This window comes from Engystomops pustulosus, chromosome 5 (assembly GCF_040894005.1).
Source record: "Engystomops pustulosus chromosome 5, aEngPut4.maternal, whole genome shotgun sequence".
Classification (NCBI taxonomy): Eukaryota; Metazoa; Chordata; class Amphibia; order Anura; family Leptodactylidae; genus Engystomops; species Engystomops pustulosus.
In genome coordinates, this window is record NC_092415.1 from 84903568 (window position 1) to 84923103 (window position 19536).

A 19536-nucleotide genomic window follows, 5' to 3' on the forward strand; every position below is an offset into this window, starting at 1 on the left:
AAACATGTCTGTGAACAAGGCCTATTAATCTTTTTCGAGAATGTACTGGTAAATTCATTATGGCCAATAGTATTACAGTATTCTTATCTCCTTTTTCACGCCCCCCCAATGCTGTTTTTTCTGTTTTGATATACGACTGTGGTTTTGAAATAAACAGAGTGATTTGAGTGCAGCTGAAGACCGTGTCTGTGTCTTGGGTTTGTTCTCTCCTCCTGGTACCAGGAGCCATGAAAGATTTAATTTGAAAGTCACCATGCAATGGGGGAAAGGGGGGTGGGGGTTTGAGCCCCAGATAAAAATCTCTAACAAGTGCAAACTGTACTACGTGTAGTTTGCCTGTGTATAGTGCAGAGTGCACCAGATTCGCATATTCTTCATGAATCTAGCGCTCTCTGGATTGATCCTATTTTTTTTGGTGCACCTTTACCTGGGGCGAGCAACACATGTCTCTTGTTTGTGGCGTGTGACACAGTTCTGTCGTTTTCACGATTGCATTTCATCCTTGCATGATAAATGGTCCGACTGTGCAGGCAGACAGACTTTAGTAAATATGGGGTAGTAGATTTTAGGCTTTTTCATACCACAATCCATGTTGTACACACAGCTGGCCACTAGAGGGACCCTGTACCCACACACCACAGCGAGGCTTGAGCCGCAGCAGCGCCCGCCCCTTCCTGTGCATTTCCTGGCTCTCGGGCTGCGCTCTGCGGAGGTGATGGAGGCTGCTCTGACTAGTAACCCGCAGCTTCTACTGCAGGAACTCAAGGACTTCACGGAGCGATGCCGGAGCCGCCTGACACTGCTGCTGCACGAGCTGGGCTGGGAGCAGGAGGCGCCGGGCGGAGATCGGGTGAGTATCCGCGCCCCGTCACTAGAGGGCAGCAGCTTCATCTTGTTCTTCCTGCTACTATCTGTATAGAATCATGTCCTCCTACATGTACAGTGCTGCCACATATGAGGGAGCCCCATGTGTTACTGGGTCTGGAAAGGGTCTTATCGGATGAGAGAGCCCACCTGCCAAGGCCCCAAATCTGTCATATGGGCATACCCAAGATTAAAGGCTGCCCTTATCATACCCAGTAATGCTGCACACTTGTGCCCATGGATTGCTGCACTCACATGCCAGTGTAATGGCCATTCACAGTCCCTGCTACATAAAATGAAATCTGTCCTCCAAGACTCACAATTCCGGACCTTTCCCTGAGGATCATTACTTGGAGATGAGTGGAGGTCCATCCTCCAGGCCCGGTACTGATCCGCTGTTCTCTACTTGGGGTATGCAGCAGATATACATGGTGTATATTGTTCCTATTCAGATGGAGCTCCAGTATTTGTAACTCTCAGATACCTCGGATCACCTTCAAAAAATGTAAGGGACGCAGCTGGATCAGGAATCAATTACAATCACACTTCTTCTGCATATAGCGTGAGGTTAAAAGCAGAACAAAAGGGGTTCATGAACCGAATATCCTCTCTAGAATGTTTCAGACCTAAATCAGAGACATCCAATACATTGGCATCTGTAAATTGTTCTGGCCAGACCTAACCTTAAAGGGGTTTGGCCATGATAGAAAGTTCATAAATGTTTTTCCCCTATTGATGTTTTCAAGATAATGATCATTTTTACCGCCTTACTATACAATTTTACTCCTATCACTCAGTGGTGGTTAGTAAAAAGTTCAAGAGTGTGGGCGAGGACTCTCTAAGCAGACACTACACTTCATGATCCCTCTGTGCTGTAAGATGCTGTGTGCCGACAATGTGGTTAGATTATCAGGGTACAAGGTCTATCTACACTTATTTAGCTTCTAGTGGCAGCACGCAAAGAGCATTGAAGTGTACAGACAGGAGAAGCTATTCATGAGAACAATTCAACCATAGTCAGGAAATTTACCATCTGATCCAGGGGGCAAGCAAAATTGTATATGCCAGGACTGATGGAGACAAGTTGGAATTATATCTGTGAAATGCTGTATTTTTTGGTAATAACAGTGAATTAGAGAATGTCTTATTTTGTTATCCTGAGTATATCTAAAGAGGTATTCCCATAAAGACAAGTTTCTTAAATGGACTCAGTATAACAAAATACCACATTCTCTAATTCACTGTTATTAAAAAAAATGCAGCATTTCAGAGATATAATTCCAACCTGTGTCTATCAGTCCTGCTGTACACAATTTTGGTTGTCCCTAGAACAGACCCTGGATCTTCTGACTTTTGGTTCATCAGCCATCTTGTTCTTTTGTCTGATGCTAGGCTGAGCTGCTCTCTGCAGTAACCCCCACCCTTGCATTCCAAGAGGGTCTGCACACCCACTTTTGTCGGACTTACCGACGTTTTCGGGTTTTGCACGGCTGTGACCGGTTTATAACGAGGGTCTGCGCTGACATTGTGTCGCACGTGATTTTGGCGCAGCTGTGTTGTCTTCAATGCGAACACGTTGGGGGTGCCCTCAGATGATCAGACTGACCATTGCTGAGTTATAGGAGCTAAAACGGCAATAAAACTGAGTAAAAATGTAAAGTAAGGGGTTAAAAATTATCTTTATTGTGTAAACATCACTAGGGGATTAAAATTGGAGAATTTTCTTTCATGGGTAAACCCGTTGAAGAATCTTGTCGTTGTGGGAATACCCCTTTAACTTTGTTTCTCTTTGTTAGGAGATTGTAGTGTGCCCCCATGACTCTAACCACATAATGCCAAGGTCCTCTCTGGAGAAACATGTGGTTCTATGTGAACGGCGTAGAAATGGATACAACAAGGAGGAAGTAAGTACATACCTTTGATTGAGCTGCTCTCCATTCTTACTCCTTCCCAACAAGATTGTAGGTTGTGTTGGAGGAACAACAACTTGGGGACCTTAATCGAGTGAATTTGATGGTCCCAGAGCTCACACTTAGAGCAATCCTACATTAATTACCTTTCCTCTGGACCAGAGGTCATGTCCATAGTTGGGAAACCTTCACCTGGAGTCAGTGATGCCAGACAGCTGCTCTTACTGTATGATTGTGATACCTTGAATCCACTCTGTTCTGTCAAAACAGAGAATCTGTCTCTGCACTGAGACAGGTCTCTTTAGTTACAAAGTACCGTATATAGAAACTGATGATCGCTCTGGCCACCTGGCCTAATTATACTGTAAGGGTCTGTTATTTATCTCATTGTTATCACGGAATACAATAGAAGATAACACCATCATTGCATAACAGCTGACACTCCATATACCCCATTAAGACTGTTGCGCTCTATGGCCAATAGTCATTAATATTAGTTCACATTTCCTTATTACAGTATATTTCTATGAAGGGTGTAAAAGCTCTACATATGGCAAATTTAGACAAGTTCATCAGGTTTTTTTCTATCAGACGGTATAAGACCTCTAATGATCACTTGATTTATATTCAGGCAGATGTTGAAGACTCTGAGTTTTTCTATGAAAAATCAAAGATAACCTCTATTATTATAGGTATGTATGATTTGGATTTCTATTTATTACCATATTGCCAAATGTTTTTAAGAATGTGTTGAACTTCACAGATGCTAAAAAATGGAGAAAACAAGATGACGCCGCCTTGTGTAAATTTATTAGGGCACATAAAGAAAAAACAAAAACCAAACAAGTGGTGACAAAGGGGTTGGTAACACTCCCCCTAAAGGAACACGCTCACCTTTAAAAAGGCTTTGTTAGAAGCGTATAGCAAATATAAGGAGATGGCAGCCGCCCTTTAGCTTTCCGGCATTGTCTTCATAATAGAATCGGACATCGGAGGATAAAGTTGTGATTAAGGTTAATAACCTCTAAAAAATAGCTGGTACGGTGCTACTAGGACAGCACTCCATGGGTTAAATAGGTGTTCTTTATATACCTATGGGTTGTCCTATTCATATTCCACAAATGTCTAGCTGAAAAGTTGCGAGTGCGGTTAAAAAACCTTAAATATAGCTGCTACAGCGCTACTAGGAAATCACTCCACGAGTTAAAGAATGCTTTCATTTCCAGTATTGTAAACGCGTTCCAAGCAAGAACAGCCCTCCTACAAGTACAATCGCTCATTGCATCATATAATACCTTCTGATAAAGGGTTACAAGTCCTCCCCATATCACCTATAATAAGCTGCCAGTGGTGCACTGTAACTTAATTACACTGGTTTTTCTGATATGCAAATGAGCTTTCCTGACTCATTTCTACTGGCTCTGACTCCAGTAAACCACGTGCCCTTATAATGACTCACGGCTCTGCCTTGTGTTACATACATGTCATATGACCAGAGTGACACCATCTTAGGTCCTTTAGCCACCTCACATTAGCAAACTGTACGGTACTGTACTATATGTATCTGAGGACATGATATCATAGCAGCCTCCAAAGTGGATGGAGAGGAAAAGTCGTCCATGGAGACTGCTGTGATTTCATGTCATCAGGTCCATACATGGGGTACATTTTGCAAATGTAAAGGGTACAGGACCTTTGATTACATTACATGAACTGCTGAAAAGTAAGGAGGCATAAGTCGTGGTCAGGAGTAGATGGGAGAAGCCCGTTGAGCAGGACATGCCCCCTCTGATTTCAGGTAACATAAGATAAAATTGATTTATGGGGATGTGAAGGAAACTATTTTTAACTAAAAGAAGGGTGTCCGTTAGTGACAGGTTCCTATAGAGCCCTATTAACTATCTGTATATGTGCAAATGTGGTGACAGGATCCCTTTTAAGGACACCCGACTTACAGATGACCCCCTAGTTACAGATGGATCTCTCTGCCCACTGTGACCTCTGGTGAAGCTCTATGGGTGATTTACTATAGTCCCAGGCTGCAATAATCAGCTGGAAGGTGTCTTTAATGTAGCTTTATTGATAATCATTGGTCCCATTACAGCAAAAAATGTTGAGAAATTGTCACATGGGCAACAGTCTGAAGATACAGCCCTGACTTGCACACAAATTCAACTTAAGAACAAACCCAAAGAACCTATCTTGTATGTAACTCGGGACCTCCTGTACTATGATGCCTTGAATTTGCTCCATTTGAGCCATAGATGATCCAAGAAATATGTTTGTTGCACATTCACTTTGCCTTCAGAGTCTTTTGGAAATTCTAGCATCAAAAGATAGTTTAGATTGCTATAGAAAATATGTTAGTTTTTGTTGATATTGAAGGATTTTGTAGAAATTGTATTGCATTTTGAAGGCTAAATGATTGGAGTGTATTGAATAATAAGATTATGCTTTATCCTAACAGATAAATATAAGCAATTTCAGGTCATTAAAGATGCGAAGAATAGTGCACCAGCCTCAAGTGAACATAAATCATGGCACAAAAGTAAGTGGTTAAATGCGTGGAATGTTTTATCATTGGTAGAAAACCAGTTTTGTGTTCATTATCACCATTATTCAGTACACAACTTCTCCCACTAGATGGAGCATGTTTCTCATGTATTTACATGCAAAGCTATTGTGGCTGCAGGCTAAATTGTTGTAGGGGTATGAGATGTGCCTAATAAATAATTAATCAGAAGTAATATATTAGTCCGTCTCCTTGCGACAAATCTATGTTTGTCTTTGGACAAACATATATGCTGTACTCACATATATTAAAGTGGCTTTGGCCTTTACTAAATCTGCTGTCGTTGTTGTGCTATGCATGCTGTTTGTTACAGTCACATAAAAAGTAGCAAAATAACATTAAAAGTCCTAGCACATAGGCCAGAGGGAAGGACTGGAGTCAATTTGTGCTAAACAGAAACTTGCAATACATATATTCAGTCCTATTATGAAAACTTGGCTGTGCAAGTTTAAAGGGGTTATCCGGCTGTTAAAAATTACTGAGGGCAGGGCTGGGGAGGGCTAGTTAAACATAATAAACATGTACTTACCTCGTCCGGCCAATGTCCCGCGCCGTGGTCCTTCGATCCATGCCCCTGTTTGTTTAGAGGGGCACAGAAGTCGCGCACAGGGAACTTCCGGTCCGCGATGTGGCCGGCGCCTCCCATCTGTCCCTATCTCTCAGCTTTGTAAGCACTCCCTGTGCGCCCCTGTATACAAACCGGCGCATAGAGGAGACGCACTGCGGTGCGGGATATCGGCAGCGCCGGACGAGGTAAGTGCATGTTTATTATGTTTAACTAGCCTGGCCCTCAGTATTTTTTAACACCCAGATAACCCCTTTAATGAATTTGGTGCAATCACTGTCTATATCAAAGAGACTTTGCACTGTCCTATGCTCATTTGGCGCAACGGAAAGTCGCAATACAGTAATTGCACCATGACTGCACCCAAACAACACCAAACATAGACAAAAAAGAAAATGATCCATCACCTCCATTGCCTTTTAAGATTTTAACCTAATTACTATTATACTAATATGTCTGTGTATTTGCCTTGTTTTTTGTATATTTCAAAGCATAATGTTTTGGTTATTTGGTTATTTCTCTCTCCACAGCAGGGGTGAGTATGGAGCGGAGATAGCCTCCTGACATCTCACATTATATCCACTGTGCTTTTGTGCAGTATCCTTTTATGAGATATATCCTTTTAAAAACTTATTTCTCATTACTTTATATATTGATCATAAATTTCCAAACTTTCTTCAGTAAGTAGAGTTCTCTAGAATACTTTTAGATTTGGAAGACTACTGAACTGCTTGTCCAGCAAAATAACACTATTATTTACTTAATAAATGGTGTTGAAAGGGCAACAATCCCCACCACTGCCTTTCAAACACTTTATGGATCCCTATTTTCTGTTACCTCAATCAGCCTATGCAGTGTTAGAATGGGAGTCTCCTACCTTATGTTTTCTGTTGAACGCTATTGAATATTGTAGCTTCATGGTAAGAAATTTAAAGGGGTTGTCCATTGATTAAAAACATGGCAGATTTATTCCAAAAACTGCTCTTCACCTGACCATGGGTAATGCATGTTATTGAAGTGAACATGTGATACCAGAGTGCGGCTCTTTTTTTGCAAGAAAGCAGCCATATTTTTAATGTAATTGCAATGGCCTGATACAGACATGCAGCTTATAATGCTTGTGATTTTTTTTTTTCAATATTTATTGAACTCTGATTTCTAGTAAAGATGGTATTTTCATAGAACAGAAAAGTGTTTCATTCAATTTATGAATTCATGCCCCACAACACATTTACTAGTGTAAGTTAAGGGGTTGTACCAAGTATTAGTGTTATCCCCTAGGCACAAAATAGGGGATAACAAGCTAATGGACAGGGGCCTGATTGCTGGGACCCCCACTAATCCCAATAACAGAGGTCCTCACTAATTGAATGAAGCAGTAGGTCAAGCAGATAGGGAGACCTTCCATCCTATTTCTCTGGGATGGACTCTCTTTCACTGCACTGGGTCTGTTTCCACAAGCATATATTTGTGTATTTTTTTTTTTTTTGCTGTAGGTAATGGTGCAAACTTTCAACAGGCTACAGTCTATAGAGAGTGATTTATTGATAGTGGATAATGGCAAATGTCCCAGGAGAGAGACATGTGCAATTCATTCCATTTGTTCAATAGTGTCAATAATTTAAAGGAAATGAAAATCGTAGTGTCATACCAATATGAATGTTTCTCTATATGCTCCAGATGACTACTCTTCTTCAGCTGCTGAAGTTCCTCTAAACCACAAACGCGCCATCTGTGACCTTACAGCTGCCGACCGTCTGGCGGTGTATGACTATGTCCTTCTGGAGACCAAAAAGCAGAGACCTGCACATGAGCAGAATGCATCGGATCTGTTTGAGGATTTAACTGCCAAAATCAGTCAAGGTTTTTATGAGTCTATTTATCTCTGTCTATGAGTTTATCTATTGCTGCCTGACTATAAACAATATACATGGGGCAAGATTTAACCGGTTAAGGACCGGGCCCTTTCCTGTTTTTTCATGTCCATTTTTCACTCCCCACCTTCAAAAATCTATAACTTTTTTATTTTTACACGTAAAGAGCTGTGTGATGGCTTGTTTTCTGCATAACAAATTGCACTTCATAGTGATGGTATTAAATATTCCATGCCATGTACTCGGAAGCGGGAAAAAAATTCCAAATGCAGTGAAAATGGTGAAAAAACGCATTTGCGCCATTTTCTTCTGGGCTTGGATATTACGTCTTTCACTGAGCGCCCCAAATGACATGTCTACTTTATTCTTTGGGTCGGTACGATTAAGGGGATACCAAATTTGTATAGGTTTTATAATGTTTTCATACATTTACAAAAATTAACCTCCTGTACAAAAATTCCTTTTTTTGATTTTGCCAACTTCTGGCGCTAATAACTTTTTTATACTTTGGTGTACGGAGCGGTGGGTGGTGTCTCTTTTTGCGAAATTTGATAATATTTTCAATGATATCATTTTTAGGACTGTACGACCTTTTGATCACTTTTTATAGATTTTTTTTATATTTTTCAAAATGGCAAAAAAGTGCCATTTTCGACTTTGGGCACTATTTTCCGTTACGGGGTTAAACGCATTGAAAAACCTTTAATATATTTTGATCGGGCATTTTCGGACACGTCGATACCTAATGTGTTTATGATTTTTACTGTTTATTTATATTTATATCAGTTCTAGGGAAAGGGGGGGTGATTTGAAATTTTAGGTTTTTTTATTATAATTTTTTTTTTTACTATTTACTTTAACCCTAAGTTGTCTCATCGATCCTATCATATACTACCATACTACAGTATGGCAATATATGGGTTTTTTCCTCCTCATTCATTACAATGTGCTATCAGCACATTGTAATAAAGGGGTTAAAATGAAGGCTACCATGGAGACGGATCGCTGCTCACCGATGACGTCACGGGGAGCGGCGATCCCAGGTAAGATGGCGGCGCCCATGCTATCTTTTTGAGGCTGCCGGGAGCTTTGCCGGCGGCCATCGTTATGATAACACCCGCGATATGCAGCAAAGACTTAGCCGCTATGGAGAGGGCTCAGCCCGTGAGCCCTCTCCATGCAGCGCGACCCGAATACACGGCGAGCGGTCGCGAACCAGTTAATACGCCCACATGGCGTGGAGGTGGCAGAGTCGCGAGAATAGCTGCACACTCCAAGAAATTGTGATTATTTCAGTGCATCTTCGCCAGAAAAATGTTGTAGAAGAATAGCCCCCTATGACTTGTATGTTAGAGCTACAGCTTACATACTGGTATCATATTCAGGCTTATTGTTATATTTATTGTGCTAGTAGTATAGGTGCAGTTTGTAATATCTCATTATTAGATGACTATTGCTGTTGAAAACTGAATTACGGTAATGGTGTTGTAGCTGTACCAAACAAAATGATCCGATACTCTTAGTGATGTTCCGATCAGTCGCGTCCGAACATAGAACTCTTTTCAGCTCTACCAGAGCCTTTGCCGATTAATATAGTTGATAAGGGCTCTGGGGACTTCACGATCAATGGTCACACCCTCATACTGTCAACTTGTCATACATGTCACCAGTAGACCCAGGAATTGTTTTGATATTTCACTACTTTTATATAGTTTTTTTCAATAATGATTTTTTTTTTTTTCTTGAAGATGATGAGCAGAAATGTCCCAAGTCCCACTTGGAAATCATGGCAGAAATGAGAGACTACAAAAGGAGGCGCCAATCTTACAGAGCTAAGAATGTTCACATCACCAAGAAGTCCTATACAGAGGTAATGTATTGGGAGAATACGAATACTACATCAGAGCTTCTATATGTGTAGTTGGTTATTCTGTTCATATTTTACTAACATAGCAATGCAATTTCTGGATTTGGTTGCTCTAGTGTTGAGGTGTCAGCAGTTTGTGAATCAGACCCGTTTCGCTGCCCAGCCAAAGAGGACGATGTCAGAGCAGTGATCATACTGCAGATTTTTGCAGTTATCAGAGTGACTTCACGATTACACTGTGAACAACTAGTTGTCTGTTTATTCATTACCATATCTGGTTCCAAAACAAACAGGCCACAGGTTCCCCCATTAGCTCAAAAAGCACCATTGGAAAGGATGATTTGAAAATGCTTAACCTCTATTTTACAGATAATACGAGATGTCATTAATGTGCATATGGAAGAGCTAAGCAGTAAATGGCAGGATGAAATTCGTGATGAAGCAAGCTCTTCAATTTCCTCTTCCTCTATAAAAAGGTAAACCTAAAACTCGCCATGTCAACGGTGACACTGCAGCTGAAAAGAGTTAATTATATCATTTTTATTTAATATCTTAATAATAATGCCTACTTTTTCACAGCTTAGTTGGCTTTCTACAGTAGACTGATTAGCAAGAAAAACTGTGGGTACTACTATGATTGACTGCATGCCTTGGTATTAAGTTGCTCATTTTTAGAGGGTTATATAGGGGGCCTATAATGAAATTGGTTGACTGCAATTTGCCATATTGTAGTAAAATATATTGGAATCCCTCTACAAGACAAAGATATGAGTACTGTGACTAAATTGCAGCAAATCCATTGGGGTCCAGTAAAGTCATTAATAATTGTGCAAACTAACCATCACAATAAATGTTTTATGTTGCCGTTTCTCTAGGCGGGAGCGATCTCGTTCTACAGAGTCCAGACAATCTAGGGGAAGTCACAGGGACAAACATCGATCTGGACGCAGAAAAGAGCGCAGCAGTAGCCAACGAAGACGGCGCAGTAGGAGCAGGGACAAAGAGAGGCATAAAAAAGACAGGCAAGATTGCATTGAATTTTATTTTTTTTTTTTATATATAAATGTACACTTAAAACAATAATAACCTATAAGCCCAATAACATACAAACAATAAGTACAATAAATAAATGCCCATTTTTATCAAGTTGTTAAAGTTTGTGCTAACACCTAATTATAAAGCGTAATTAAAAAAGTCGTTCTACTTTTTTTTCCCACCCTCTTTTTAGGGATGAAGATAAACACCACAGCCACAAAAGAAGAAGAGAAAATGAATAGCAAGAATTTGAGTTAAGAATAAAATATATGTTTTGTTTTACCTTACAACCTTATAAAGGTGCTGCTGAATAAATTTTGGATAAAAAAGTAAAAAAAACCCCATTAAATTACTTGAAAAGAAAAGTGGTATTTGTTTGTGTCGGCTATAATTTACTTCTGGCATTGGCTTTTTACAGCAGCCGGTGCCAGAAGCGGGACGTAGTAGTACGTCACAACTTTGTCAAATATCGGTAAAGAGTTAAAGCTTTTCTGTATACCTATAATGAAAACCACCTCCTTAGACACAGGAAAATCGTCAGAGAAGAGTCTAACTAATGTTTGTACCTAGAGATATGGTTTTGATAACATATTTTTAAATGCATCATGATTGCAGTCTCAACTATGCATTTAACTACCTGCATCTACAGTTTGGTACAAAACAGGACCATAACCCTAAGATAATTTGAGACCAAAAGCATCGTTCTAGGTACTATAGAGCCCAAGAAAGTGGTGGTTGAAGGAACTCCTTCAGCCAGTTGACACCTGTCAGGCAAAAAGTGTCTTTTTTTTTTTTTTCCTGCTCATTTTATTTTTTTTTTTTTTCCCTCTAGATAACCGTGCAAGTTTTAACTTAAATGGGTATTCCCATTACTAAAATGAATGTTATTGTTTGTATTATATAAAGTTATACAGTTTTTTTTTTCATACACCGTACTTTCTGTATCAATTCCTCAAGGTATTCTAGATCTCTAGGTCAGGAGGAGATCCAATGGGGCTTAGTTACTAAGGGTCCCAGGGACAGATTTTTAACTTGGGATTGTGCTGCACCTGATTGGATTTTGGTACAGCTGTGCTGGCTTTCATGCAACAGAAATCGGGGTGTGTGCTGTCGTACTATCTGACTGATTGGGACAGAGAGTGGGATTTAACTTTCAAATTGTGTCGCGAGATCAAGCACTTGCATGCACCAGAAAGAAGGTGGTGAACTCTGTCGGACCTGAGCGGGACGGGTAAGTAAATGTGCCCCATTGTGTTCCAGAACGGTTCAACACCAGGTTTTCGTTACTTCTTGCACTGAATGACTTCCACAGACTCACTATCTGTCTGCAGAGAAGACATTGGACAGGGAATCCTTTGTGTAGATGTGTCAGGTTAGCGGCAGCGCAGGGACCACGTCATCAAGGAAATATCAGAACTGTCCGGCAGACATTCGGCAGGGAATCCTTTTGAGAGATGTCGGGTTAGCTGCAGATGTCCGCTGCTCATCTGCAAAAAATGCGGACGTAAGCTCCGTGATCAGTCCATATTGTATCCATTTTTTTTCACATTACAAAACCATCAACTTTTTTTGCATATCTACATCTTGCCCTGCACATTGGAGAAAAAATAGTGTGCATACGGATGCCATGCATGTGCCATCCATTTTTTTTGCAAATCCATTGAGGCACATTTAGCAATGGCTTTGCACTGCACTTTGGTCGGACTGTGCACGTTATTCTTGGCTTGCACAGGCAGGGCCGGCTACAGCACCCGGCATACACGGGCAAGTGCCGGGGCCCACAGCTGCTGGGAGGGCCCACTTGAGGTGGTGGAGTTAAATTAAATCACTCTGCAGAGAGCAGTGCCTGTGATGCAGCATTGAAATGTTCCATTTGCTGATTTTACATCCCATTAGCTGCTTCCTCCTTTCACGGTGGAGGCCCCGCCCACCAGCCCGGGCCGTCTATGCAGCTGCCAGGAAGTGGCCTGTGCTCTGCTCTTCATGGCAGCATAAGGCCCCCCACAAGCCTGGAGCACTTGTGACAGGCCCTGTGCCTGCAATGGGACACCAGGAACCAGCTGTCTGGAGGTGAGAAAGCAGCAGTGCAGTGACCCAGGTGCTGGAGTAGCTGTGAATCTGCTCCTATGTTCTCCTGGGAAGCAAAGGTCCACCTACAACTTATCAACTGGAGAGGTAAGTATGTGACTGCACTTGTATGTTTACATGTTGTATATATGTGTGTGATGTGAGCAAATATACATGTGTGACTGTACATTATATCTGTATGTGTGTGTTTACAGCCTGTTATCTGAGTAATGTCTGCTATATATACATCATGTGTTTGTGTGAAGGGGATAAGTGTATGAGTGATGTTTATTATGTGTAATAGATGTCTGTAACCTGTATAGGTACCTGATTGTTACCTATACTATGTATGTGTGTCTATATTATACAGCATATACCTATTACACAAATGTATCTATGTGAGTATATATTATATGCCTGTGTAATAGGTATATGCTGTATGTATGTGTGTATATATTATATGCCTGTGTAATAGGTATATGCTTTATTTGAGTATATATCATATACATGTGTAAAAGGTATATGCTCTATCTATGTGAGTATATATTATATGCGGGTATAATAGGTTTATCCTGTATGTAATGTATGTATGTGAGTACATATTATATATGTGCGTAACAGGTATGTGCTGTATGCAGGGCAGCTTCTGTATTTTATAGTGGAAAAAACAACTCGGACTGCTGCCATGACAGAAGCTGACAAATTTAGCTGCAGGTGTAACCTTTATATTGTAGGAGACCCCAACCTCAGTTATGCTACTATTTGTGGATTAAAAGCAGCCTCAGAAAGCAGGACATGGCCCTGCAGCCTGCACAGTACAGCGCATGTAATTCACATGCTACGCGAGCCTAGACACAGAGCTGGTATCACAATGTGAGGGGGAGGTTGGAGGCACTAATGGAGGTATACTATGTAGGAAGGAATTTCTCTGCCGCAAAATTCTGGAGGTAAAGAGCACAGGGGCCCGCTGAGACTCTGTCGCCCAGGGGCCTCCTTAAACCTGGAGCCGGCCCTGTGCACAGGTATTTAAGAAGTGTGTGCGCTGCCTTTGTGTCGCATGCGACCCTTTTGTGGCACAGCTTCCATGCTGTATTTAACTAGCAAATTGTGTTGCACGCCCCATGTTAAAGATGCACCAGTGGGGGAAGATTTCTGGTGCATGTTCTTAATGAATTGGTCGCACCCAGCATTATACATGGAAAGAACACTTTTAGTGCAGTTTCCAACTTTCTAAGTAAATGTGCCCCATTGACTTCATAAAGCACTAACGCTCTCCTGACAAATCACTGGCTGACCGTTACTGATCAGATGTGTTTTAATGCAAATGCAATCGGGCTGAGCCCCGCACCCAGTCGTTTGCATTGCATTTCTAAATGTAATTTAAACACCCCATGTGACCGCACCCTAAACATTCATATAATACTTTTCTTAAAAGTAACATATCTGTATTGAGTATTGCAATACTTTTCTGGGTATCGGTGCAACCCTATTTCTAAATATGGAGTTCTGTCATAAAAATACAATATGTTTTGTTTCTATCTGAAATTTCCACCCTGTCCCCCATGAGGGCCCAGCTGAAGGATGCCCCTTGACCACTATAGGGACAGAAAGACGAAGAGAGGTTAAAAGGCCCCTCCCGCAGCTTCCTGCCAGTGTTCTTCCTGTTCCTACAGTGGTCAGGAGGTTTTCTCCTCCTTTCACTCCAGGCTTCCAGGTGGGGGGGTGAAGATTGTACAGGTGGGCATGGACACTTTCCATCCAGGACCACAGGTCCACTTCTTCATTTGGCCCCCATGCGGGTCCATCCTGTTTAGAACACCTTGGGGCTGTTTGGGAGACTATACAGTCAGCCTCCGATGGTTATAGCTAGCCTCCATCCCACTCTATATCTCACCAGCACAAAAACACTGCAGTGGTATTTGTATCTAGTGAGGCTGGAACGCATAAGATGACGTCCGGTCCTGACCTCAGGAAAACGATGTGGCACGCTAGAGAAGGTATCATATAAAAATGCAGCCACTAGAGTCCAGGTGGTGTGCTGGAGCCTCCAGTTTCTTCCTCCTGCTTCACCTGAATCACCATGACTGATCCCATTGAAGCAGATCCTGTAACCATTCTCCACCAAACTACTGTAAGTAGGTGCTGTGGTTTGTTATATGCACAAGAGTGTGGATATGATGGGTAGAACTTAATCAGCCTCCTCTTTCGCTTTAACGAAGAGAAAAGAATCAAATAAATCTAAAGCTAAAAAAGTGGGAGGTCAGGCGATGTGATTTATGCAAATTTAGCAATAATTATAAAAGACCAGTTTGTAAATACTGTTTGGTCGGAGATAACCCCTCCCGTGTCAGACTCTATACCTACCCTGTCTCCCCCTAAGATTCCTAGGGGGCTTGGTTTCATTTCTGATTCTATTTACAAAGCAGAATCTGAGGAATAAGATGTGGTTCACTAAATGTCAATTCAGGATGAATTATTTGGGGGATTAAGGGCAAAATACAAGGTATTTTGCATTAATGACACTCTCAAAGAGTTGGTGTTAGATGAATGGAAGGAACCGGAAAAAGGGTTATAGACCACTTTGGAGTTACGTAAGCATCTATTATTTGACAAAACTGAATCCAAAAATTGGGATAATATTCAAAAAATTGATATCCAGATGTGGAAGGTGGTCAAAATACTGACCTCCCTCTCCTTTGAACACAGCTTAGAGATCCGATGGACAGAACTGATAGTATTCTAAAGAAAATGCGGGAAGCTGCTATGACCAGTCTAAAATCTAATATCGGTTTGCAGCAAGCGAAGGAGCCCTGTCCGTGGACGCAAGGTTATGTAATATACCTTTTTCAGGGGACTTAGTCTTCGGCCCAGATTTGGACTCTATTCTTGAGAAAGCGGCCGATAAGAAGAAAGGATTTCCTGAGATCAAGAAAAATTGAAGAAGTACTGTATATACTGGAGTATAATGCGACCCGAGTATAAGCCGAGGTACCCAATTTTACAACCAAAAACTGGGATTGACTCGACTATAAGCCAAGGGTGGGAAATGCATTGGTCACAGCCTCCAAGTATATAGCCAGCAAGCCCTCAGTAGTATATAACCAGCCAGTCCCCCAGTAGTATATAGCCTGAAAGCCCCTGCAGTATATAGCCAGCCCAACCCCCTGTAGTATATAGCCTACCACCCCCTGAAGTATATAGCCTGCCAGCCCCTGCCCCCAGTATATAGTGTGCCAGCCACCTTTAGTATATAGCCAGTCCTCCCTTAGGAATATATTGCCTGCTACTCACCATTCCTACAGCCTGGGCAGCTCCTCTTCTTCATGCTGCAGGTCCACGACAGCTCCGTGGCCAGCGCCTCTTCTTTCTTCACATGCGCCAGCAACAGGTCGCAACAGCTCCGTGCGCACGGCCCGGAAGGCGAATAACTGTGATATCAGCAGCGACCTGTAGCCGGCATGAAGAAAGAAGAGGTGCTGCCCACGGAGCTGTCGCGCATTTGCGGCTTGAAGAAGAAGAGGAGCTGCCCCAGCTGTCGAAATGGTGAGTAATCAGTTTATTTTTTTATATACCCTTGTATAAGCCTAGTGGGAAATTTCCAGCACAAAAAAACTCGGTTTATACTCGAGTATATACGGTAACCCCTCTCAAGCTAGAAAAGAACAATAGGATTCCTATTGAAGGAAAGGTAAAACTGGACACTGGGGTTATTCCAAAGGTGGAAACGGGAGGGGTTTCCTTTTTAGATTTAATGTCACAAAATCACAGAAAAATATATGACGCATTAGTGTGTGTGTGTGTGGGGGGGGGGGGATACGTTGAATTATCTTTCATATTACAACAAACACCTGGGTCCTAGATATTATATCCAATGGATATCGTATCAAGTTTTCCTCACTCTCCTATCCACCCCCCAAAAAAAAAAAAAAAATTTGTAACCACCCAGGCCTCTTCACTTTCTTCTCATCAACAGATATGGTCATAACTTCAGTCTCTTCTTCAAAAGAGAGTCATCATGGAATTTCCTCCAGAAGAACAGAGAGAATGATTCTACTCACCCCTTTTTTTGGTGAAGAAACTTTTTTCCTTTGCACAATAGACTTAAAAGATGCCTGGTATCATTGACCCATACATCCTTTCTCTCAAAAATACCTAAGAATGGTCATACGGAGGGCAAGATTGTGCATTTTCCTCATTTATCCTTTGGAATTTCTTCTGCTCCTATAGATAGAGGTAGTAGTTTAACTGAGGAAGCAAGACAACCGCAATTCCATATTTAGATGATCTACTAGTGATCGCCGAATCAGAACCAGTCTTGACTCCTCTTCACTCCTTACATTGTATTCTGAACTTTTTAGAAGATATAGGGCCACATTTATCACTCGTTTTTTCTGTTGTTTTTGCGCCTTTTCATTCAGGCGCACCGTTTTTGCGCCATTTTTGCGATTAAACGCCAAACTAGCCGTGCAGCAAAAATAAGCAGCTTTCCCTCATCTATCTTACCAATCCAGATGTTTTGCTGCGCCTAATGATATTCATCACTTGCAACTTTGTCATTTAGGCGCAAAAACGGGCGCAAAAACACTCCAGCCCGAAGGTGGCGTTATCTGAGGAGAAAGCACTGAGCCCCTTTGCAGAAGAGCTAATTTCTAGCAGCAAAGCTCAGCCAGACACTAGAACATATAAAGGATACATTAGATACATTACAGACAGGAGCTGCAGTTCATCACCTTCTATTTACAAAATATTCTGCAAACTCCTGAGCTCACAGCAAAAGAGAGGAGAACTTTGCACAAGTTTGCAGAAGCTTGCAGAAGTTTGCAGATACTACAAACAAGTGTCCCCCATGTAATTCTGCACAGTGTCTGAGGGGGATACTGTGCAGAATTACAGGGGTGCAGCAGGAGACCAGCACTGGGGGATCCCCTCCAGGAGAAGCCCCTGCTGAGGAGGTCACTGGGTTCAGGGTGTCACACACCTGGGTGCTGCTGTGAGTGTTATCTTCATTCTGGGCTGTGGGAGAAGCAGAGAGGAGCTTGTAGCAGGATCACATGTAAGTGCCTGAATCTAACATTGCGCCTAAACTGCGCCAAAATTGCGCCTAAACTGTGTTAAAGTAAAGTGGTTAATAAGAGGCAGAAAATATACTTATCACAGATGGTTGTAGCTTGTGATAATTCTGGCAAAACAGTGCGCCAGAATGTAGGCGCAACTACTACACTTAGGCGCACAAAAGTGATAAATGTGGCCCATAGACTGGCTAAGACTGGCTCAAGAATTCAAATAACCCCAGACATACATAATTTCTAGGTGTTCTATTGGATTCTCGAGAACAAATAATTTTTCTTCCGCGGGAAAAAATGTCCAGCCTATTCCTGCAAATTGCAACATTTATCAGAAAGGAAAAAGTAACCATTCATACGCTACCATTCAGTAGCTATGAAGCTACTAGGGAACCGTTTGCATTCAGTCCAAGGCATGGGCCTGGAGTCATTCCAGGGTCCTTTAACACTGGGTTCTTTCCTTATGGAACAAAAATCTGTATCACCTGGATGCAAAGATCAGGATCCCATACAAGGTAAAAACATCCCTATGATTGTGGACATTTACAGAGAAGCTCAAGAAAGGTACTTATTGGCATTTTCATCCACAGATTACCATTCAGACAGACCTGGGGGAAGGTGACACAAAATTGTTCATTGTTCGTTGCTAACAAGTTCCAATTTGCTCTCAGATCATTATATACGGATACTGTCTGACAATATGACAACAGTCTCTTATCTGTAAAGACAAGGAGGAACAAAGTTAAAGAAGCTTCTTCAACTTTCTCAACAAATTTTCTCAGAAGGAAACATCCATTCTCTGACAGCAACTCACCTAAGAGGGATAGAAAACCAGACCATTACTTAAGCAGAAAGAAACTGGAACCACACGAGTGGCGCCTAAATTCGGAAATCTTTCACCAGATAACCTGCAAATGGGAAAACCAAAGTGGGATATATTTGCAACCAGCCAAAACACCAAACGCAGCAGTTTTCTGCTATAAGTCATCGAATCTTATCACACTCTGGGCGCCTTAAGTCAAAAATGGAATATGGGTCTGGCGCAAGCCTTCCCTCCGATGCCACTCATAGTGAAAGCTTTAAAAAAAATCTGCATAGACAAAACCAAAATCATCATGCTAGTTCCTAACTGGTCAAAGAGGAGCTGGTTATCAACGTAGAAAAGAATAGCGGAGCCAATAATTCAACCTCTAAAAGAGGATCTGCTACATGAGGGTCCAGTTCTCTATCTAGATCCGTACAGTCTCAAACTATCGGCATGGATCCTGTTTGGTCACTGCTTAAAGGACACCTGTCATCAGGTCTGTGTCACTTGTCCTGTCACCTCTACCTGTTGGAGCAGCTCACATGGATCCCATCCCAGCCTTTATCTAGTTATTTCATACATTATTACGACACTCCCCCAGACGAAGGCTAGCGCCGAAACGCGCGTTGGGGATCATCCGGTCCGTGGCACATTTGGGACACATCAGACACTAAGGGTAAGCAATGCTCTCTCCACCTTTTTAACGTACCTTGGTTTAATATGGAGACATATACCTGTACCTTCCCCCAATATGCACTAGCACTTTGAATGGTGTGTTGAGACATTGGGGCAAATTTACTTACCCGGCCCATTCGCGATCCAGCGGCGCGTTCTCTGCTCTGGATTCGGGTCCGGCCGGGATTCATGAAGGCAGTTCCTCCGCCGTCCACCAGGTGGCGCTGCTGCGCTGAAAA

The 19536-nt window shown here is 41.9% G+C and overlaps 1 protein-coding gene across 2 annotated transcripts in view; it reads left to right on the plus strand.

Moving 5' to 3' along the window:
- Window positions 1-636: 636 nt before the first annotated feature.
- SNRNP48 (small nuclear ribonucleoprotein U11/U12 subunit 48) overlaps window positions 637-19536 on the plus strand; it is a 33469-nt gene continuing 14569 nt past the window's right edge. The window contains exons 1-9 of one of the 2 annotated variants that reach the window (XM_072152548.1): window positions 637-850; window positions 2661-2768; window positions 3406-3466; window positions 5242-5322; window positions 7592-7774; window positions 9534-9655; window positions 10022-10128; window positions 10528-10674; window positions 10881-10940. In XM_072152548.1, coding sequence (XP_072008649.1) covers window positions 716-850; window positions 2661-2768; window positions 3406-3466; window positions 5242-5322; window positions 7592-7774; window positions 9534-9655; window positions 10022-10128; window positions 10528-10674; window positions 10881-10929 — 993 coding nt within the window. In that variant the 5' untranslated portion in view covers window positions 637-715 and the 3' untranslated portion in view covers window positions 10930-10940. Of the gene's footprint in view, window positions 851-2660; window positions 2769-3405; window positions 3467-5241; window positions 5323-7591; window positions 7775-9533; window positions 9656-10021; window positions 10129-10527; window positions 10675-10880; window positions 11044-19536 lie in introns of those variants that run through there. The other variant, XM_072152547.1, reaches the window with a different exon arrangement.